A 7500-nucleotide genomic window follows, 5' to 3' on the forward strand; every position below is an offset into this window, starting at 1 on the left:
GGGCGCTTGCAACACTATTGACTAGATGTCATAAACATGCAAAATGATGAAAAAGGATAGGCAAAAAATTGGATTAGAACTAACTAGAGTAGTGCTTTACAACAAGGTGTCAGGTATAGCACAGGGTCGACGTGCACTTATTTCCAGGTCTGATAACCCAATACTTTATGGGCTCATTGTTGTAATGGGAATTTTTTTAAAAATCACGCAATATATTGTCCATTACAACAATGTAAAACTAGGCCCATAAGTGGGTTCGGATGCCAGACCTGCATACATGTACACATTAACCATGGTATATTAGATCTTTTTAAATGTGTGCCTTTGATTGGGTAAACTGGCGGTGTACATCATACCGGCATAGAAACTCCAGTGCTCAAGGTGCTTCTTCTCTTTATATCTAAAGAATCTAATGGCAAAGGGAATGGGTTCAAATGCGAATTTTAAATTCAAATATACATCCAGAGAGTAGTTAGATCTGGCGGAAAGTATTTTGCAATGGACTAGCGTCTCGCCCAAAGGATAGCAAGCAATCGCTATTCTCCGTGTCACGCTGTAGAAACAGAGGATAAACTCCGGCTCGATAGGCCTATTGGCTCATGCGAAGGAAAACTAACATTTAGTCATTTCGGGAAAATTAACGATAGTTTACATTTAACATGCACAAACCTCCGTTGTAAATAAATGGCGTTTGAATGCTCGCTCGTTGGTAAAACAAATAGGTCAATGCCGGGTTAAGGTCGAGCAAAGGGTCACGGCGTGGCCTTGACCCTTCATCTTTCCAGTCCGAGGCGGTAAAGACGAAGTCCGTCTCTCCGGCAACGCCTGGAATGGGATGGAATAGATCAGTAGAATATAAACTGAAATTAGACAATAAATGTGGCCCTTTATGCCAGGGGAATGCGTTTATCACCGGTTGTGTCCCTTTGTTATGTACAATACTATGAGGACAACTCACAACCATTTGAAAGGATTTGATGATTTCTACGAATGAACAAAACTCACGACTCTCAAACATAAAATAAGCCACCACACTTTGATAGTGATACTTAGCATGCTACACGTTTTAAACGTGTATAGATAGAATGCGCTTGGCCAAGGAGTTCACAACATTGCCATCCGGAAGTATAACGGACCAACACACAAACTCTGTGTAACCATGAACTTTAATAGTCTGGTTAATACAGTTTAGTGAGAACAACTCACAAACGCGGATGGCAAAAACAATAACAAAGGCCTGAGTGACGTCATCTGCATACTATGTATAGTAAAGTGAACCCTCGTTGTCTCTCTTATGCGGGGCCATACAACTCACTACACGCTACACGGGACTCGCTACATGCTACACGCGTGTAGCTCTAGATCGGGCGAACATGGACGACGACAAGGAAAAATTGATTGAAATGGTAAGGGCAAGGCCCCTTCTCTGGAATCTGGAAAGAGTTCTTCATCAGGATTCTCAAGGAGATGACGGAATGTACTCTTGAACTCTCCTCGTGATTCTCTGAGAAGGAAATGTTCTCTGCACCATATGCGTTGTCTCTTTCGTTTTCTTCTCGTTCGTAACAAAGGCTAAATCTGAACATCTTCTTCGTCGGAAGAATTTATCTTCGGAGAAAATAAAACAGAATCCCTCTGCCCCTGCAAAATATGAAGCATGTAGCATGATAGTGTGAAGTTATATAGCCCAGTATGTACTAATGTGTTAAGGGCATTTAAGAAACAATCGGTCCATTTTAAAGTCCTATTACTGATATGATATGAAATGATATAATATGGTATGATATGCTATGACGTGAAATGATAGGATATGGTATGGTATGATTGATGTAATATAACAAGTTATGATATGATATGATATGATATGATATGATATGATGTGAGCGAGTGGTTGGATGGGAGCATCACCCTTGAATCATATACTATGATGTCGCAATGTGTACGATCGATAGTGATGTTGTTTCTTCTTCTCTTTACTAGCCTCCTGTCTTTGTTTGTGATTGTTTTTTGACAGGGATATTGTTTTTTCTGTAAATCTTTGCTGTTTGTTCTGGTTATTTATATTTAGTTATGATCTTTAGGTTATGATTTTGTTTCATTTGTACTATTTTTGTTGATTGCTGTTTTTTTTTTCAGCGGTCTCTCTAAAACCCCATGTGTTGGATGAGATCTAGCAAAAAATAGATATATAAGATAACGATATGATTATGATTGTATGTTATTTTGTATGATTATGTTTATATGATATATTTGTTGATATGATATGATATAATGATATGATATGTAGATATGATATGATATGTATGTATGATATGATGATATGAGTAGATATGATATGATATGATATGATATGATATGATATGATATGATATGATATGATATGATATGATATGATATGATGTATATGATATGTATGATATGATATGATATGATATGTTATGATATGATATGATATGATTATGATATGATATGATATGATATGATATGTGATATGATGATATGATATGATATGATATGATATGATATGATATGATATGATATAGATATGATATGATATGATATATGATATGATATGATATGATATGATATGATATGATATGATATGATATGATTATGATATGATATGATATGATATGATATGATATGATATGATATGATAATGATATGATATGATATGTATGATATGATATGATATGATATGATATGATATGATATGATATGATATGATATGATATGATATGATATGATATGATATGATATGATATGATTGATATGATTGATATGATATGATATGATATGATATATGATATGATATGATGTGATATGATATGATATGATATGATATGATATGATATGATATGATATGATATGATATGATATGAATGATATGATATGATATGATATGATGATATGATATGATATGATATGTATGATATGATATGATATGATATGATATGATATGATATGATATGATATGATATGATATGATATGATATGATATGATATGATGATATATATGATATGATATGATATATATGATATGATTATGATATGATATGATTGATATGATATGATATGATATGATATGATATGATATGATATGATATGATATGATATGATATGATATATGATATGATATGATATGTATATATGATATGATATGATAGATGTGATTGATATGATATGATATGGTATGTATGATATGATATGATATATGATATGATATGATGTGATTAATATGATATGATATATGATATGATATGATTGATTGATATGATATGATATGTATGATATATGATATGATATGATATGATATAATATGATATGATATATGATATGATATTATATGATATGATATATTGTATGATAATGATGTGAATGATATGATATATATGTTGATATATGATATGATATCATTTGATATGATATGATTATAAATGATATGATAAGTATATGATATAACATGATATGATATGATTTATGATATGATATGATATAACGTGATATGATATATGATATGATAACGTTCTTCACACATTTTCCCATTAGTATTTACCACTTTGAGGTTCAACGCCACACGTCCCTCCATAAGGGGGGAGGTTGGTATACAGGGTCATCTCTCCGGACCCCATAGGCCAGGGTTCGATCCCCACGTCCACCTTCACTTTGTAAGCACGTGCCTCGGCCCACCATCCCCCACGCGAGTCAAACGTTTTGCTGGTTTCATCTGAAAAAAAAATAGACAACAAAAAAATAAAAACGACAAACAATAAAAATTGAATTAATAAACCAGTTTAACTAAATGAAACAAAATACAAAGATAAACATGATAATGATAATTTTTTTTAAAACAACAAGAAGCCGGAACAGGATCAATATTATAAGACAAATTCTGCCTAAAGGTCAGCATTGCATAACAAAATTTTACCCGAAATATCGGTCGATTAACTTTAAACTCTATTTTGAATTTTTATATTGTGCAATATCCACCGAATGTGCTCAACGCGCTTTACAAAGGGTCCAAAGCCAACAGCACCATTTAACATGTATGACGACTAGACATTCTTTTACATTCTCTTACATTCTTTTTATTCGACAAAGACAAAGCTGTTACCGGCCAGACACTCATTTTACACCTGAGTAAAGTGAGAGAAGAAATGGGGGAAAAAAAAGTTGTAATATAGCCTAACAGGCGTCATGTCCCGTTCTGCACGTTACGTGTTGCAAGGGACCCCTTGTAAAGCGCTTTGGGCACGTTTAGTAGATATTGCGCTATATAAAAGCTCAAGCTCATTTTTTTTGAAAGGAAAATTATGATAACAAGACGAAAACGAGGACGACCAAAGACGACATGGAAAGTGACTGTCGACAGAGACCTGAAAACCGGGTAGCTGACATATAACGAGACCAAGGCAGACACACCGTGTGTTAGCCTTGGACGAGACATATTATGTGTCCGTGCACGACATAATCAGTCGGAAGATGAAAATTTTGGATTTGTATTTTTTTTTTAAATCTATTTATTTTCTTTTTTAATTTCTGAGAGAATATGCTCCCCAGAGCATTTTAATCTTTATTTGAAGTAAATCGGGTGATTTTTTATGAAGTTATGGTTAAATGTATAGGAAAGGTATCCAGCAACTTTTCTCAAATTTAATACTTTTTCATCTTGACTAGCTGTCAAAAATATTTAGAAGCGAAATTAATTATAATAATGCTGAAAACTTATATAGCGCTATTACTCCGAGACACCAGACTCTAAGCGCTTAAATTACAAATCACTTTGGCTGAAACATAATCATTTACACACACAAGCACACACACACACAACACAACACACAACACAAACCCAACCGATCTTGCTTCTCATACCATCTACTAAAATCGAAACATATATGTTTTAAGCTTTGATCTTTCCCTAAGATGTACAAAAAGTGCTGATTTAATCATTTATGACAAAAGCTCATATTGGATACAAAGTGATCCTTTAACTAAATTTGGCAATATCTCAGTTCAAACCTGTTCAACATCAGACTGAGTATGTCATTCGCTGTAACATAATATATGGCAGCACAGGTCCGGGAGGAATGGCGGATCTGGACGGCCCAATGGGTCAAAGACACGAGAGGAACTACGATCTAAGGTAAGGTAAGGTGACAGGATATGAGTAGAGAACCTTTTCTAGGAATTCAACTATGCGCCAAGAGAGCGGGATTCGAACCAGGGACCTATCGGTCCATAAGCAAGTGTCATGCACTAGACCACAAATTATATAAAACAAATGACTCCTAAGTTGTAAAAGAGTCTCAAACCCGAGTCTTCAAAATGTTTCAGAATCGAGGGTTTTTTTGTTTTTTTTTTGACAAGGTGAAGGTCATTTCAACCGATCTACGATCGTGCAGCTATGTTGTACGAGATATGTCTTCGGATCAAAAGGGCTGAAGATGGGTTTTGAACTTGAAACGTTCCCTGATTGGTATTTTGTTCTTTTTTATTTTTTAAATTCTTTTCTTTTGAGTCCTTTTATCAGAGAAAGAATGTGACAATTTTCATATGATTGGCATGGAAAGGGTTAACAAAACTTATAGCCGAGACTAAAATGAAAATTATATGAGGACGTGAAACTTAAGGGCTCGTTCCGTATGTGGGCGTTCGAAATCAAGTCGGTAAACATGGCGTTTGAGTATTGATGGTATGTCAATGTGTTTAAATAAAATACACATCATTTCTTTCCGCTATATAAATCGTGCAGATACACGAAAAAGTCTAAGAGAATTTAGTGAGAAGAAATCAACTAGAAAAAGTTTATAATCTAAGAGAATTTAGTGAGAAGAAACCACCTAACTGAATATAGAAAACTGCGAAACCCCGTGCCAAATTTCAATTGTATTACATATAAACATTATGAGCGATTGGATGTTTACCGACTTGGCTCCACCTGACATAGATCGTAGCCATCGTTATGTTATAGCCTGAGACTGGAATCCAAAAGGACTGGCAGTTTGACGTCATTATTTGGTTTTTGCACCGCCTTGTGAGTTGTCGTTAGTAGAGCTTATGGAAACAAGTTATTTCATTGGTTGAACTATTGAATACATCTCACGATTTGTTTTCTTTTGTGGTAAAAGACTGGCATTTTGGCGTCATTTTTTGGTCAGTATCAGGCCATAACTTTACGAAGGCCACGCATAGATACGCATTGTCTGCTGATTAAAACCCTATTGTCACTTCAGAAGTTCGCGTCTCTCTATATATAGTTGTCTCCGCGTATGGCGTGACACTAGGTCTTGTATTGTGACGGCATGATTAGGTCTAGTGCACGGCCTAGTGAGTTTTAGTTAGCAGTGCTCAAGGAGACAACACACGACCCCATTGGTTTATCTATTGAACATAGCTCACGATTCGCTATCTTTTGGTGGCCGTCGCCTATGTTTTCGACGTAATAGATTCAATAGTCGTAACATCACTTCCTTCCTAATGACGCAAGGTAACTTAGCAACACTGGCTCTAAACTCTCGGAACAATGGCGGACGCCCGTATGAAATATTTCTCCGCGAGCATAAAAGCGTATCCAGAGGGAAAAAAACATAAATTTGATCATGTTTTGACTTTTACACATTCTGATCACAAGGCATATGAAAAGTTCTAGCCAGCTTGAAGAATAAAAAGTAACGATTTTTTTTTGTTTAGAACCAAGATGGCCGCCGTTGCCGGGTGGCGTGACATCAGACTACTATTGGGAATAAAACTGTGCTGTCAAAAACTGGTTCCAATCTCATTGGAAGTGTAAAACTACTCTTCCGGAGGACTGGAAGCATAGCTTGTTTGATTGAAATCCGCTGATTTCAGAGTGATAGAATCTTAATTTCTAGTCTAAATATAAACTGGTCAACATTGATCATCCATCCTCGCCCTTTTACGCGCCGTAATCTTAAGAATCCACCACTACATCCCGCTACTACTATAGTTATTTTGATATAATTTGTAACATATTTATTATTAGTCATACAAAGGACTAGTTACATACACACTTCCGAGGTGTTTACAACCGGAAGATTAGAAGGCGTGACGTCACGACTTCTTTGCCCTATTCTTTGGTCCGTGCCGGACTATGAGTTTACGAAGGCTACGGCTCGACTCACCCGAATTAATTTCCTCTGGCGTTGGGATCGATGTCTGCTGACCAGTGGCCAATCAATTGTACAATACTTGTACTGCTGGCCATCTTCTACCAATATCTCACGAGGGCAGACTACCTGCTTGAAATCGTTCGTCCAGTCACAGTTTGGGGACCGCAGTTCCAGAAGCAACTGTTGGAACACAGATAATGTAATAATAAAACCCCAGCTCACCAACAGCAACGCCACCAACCAACAACAACCAAAAAACACAACAAAACCACCAACACAAACAACCAACCAACCAACCCAACCAACCAACCAACCAACCAAACAACCAACCAACAAACAACCAACCAACAAACAACACAAACCAACAACC

General features: G+C 35.9%; 1 protein-coding gene across 1 annotated transcript in view; it reads right to left on the reverse strand.

The window, feature by feature from the left end:
- LOC144972310 (polycystin-1-like protein 2) overlaps positions 1–7310 on the reverse strand; it is a 43277-nt gene extending 35967 nt beyond the window's left edge. The window contains exons 1-3 of the mRNA XM_078913398.1: positions 7143–7310; positions 3557–3727; positions 670–825 (exon numbers count right to left, since the gene is read on the reverse strand). Coding sequence (XP_078769524.1) covers positions 670–825; positions 3557–3632 — 232 coding nt within the window. The 5' untranslated portion in view covers positions 3633–3727; positions 7143–7310. The remainder of the gene's footprint in view (positions 1–669; positions 826–3556; positions 3728–7142) is intronic.
- Between the last annotated feature and the right edge of the window lie 190 nt (positions 7311–7500).

Source organism: Berghia stephanieae, chromosome 5 (genome assembly GCF_034508935.2).
Source record: "Berghia stephanieae isolate SIO BIC M18660-M18661 chromosome 5, UCSD_Bste_1.3, whole genome shotgun sequence".
Classification (NCBI taxonomy): Eukaryota; Metazoa; Mollusca; class Gastropoda; order Nudibranchia; family Aeolidiidae; genus Berghia; species Berghia stephanieae.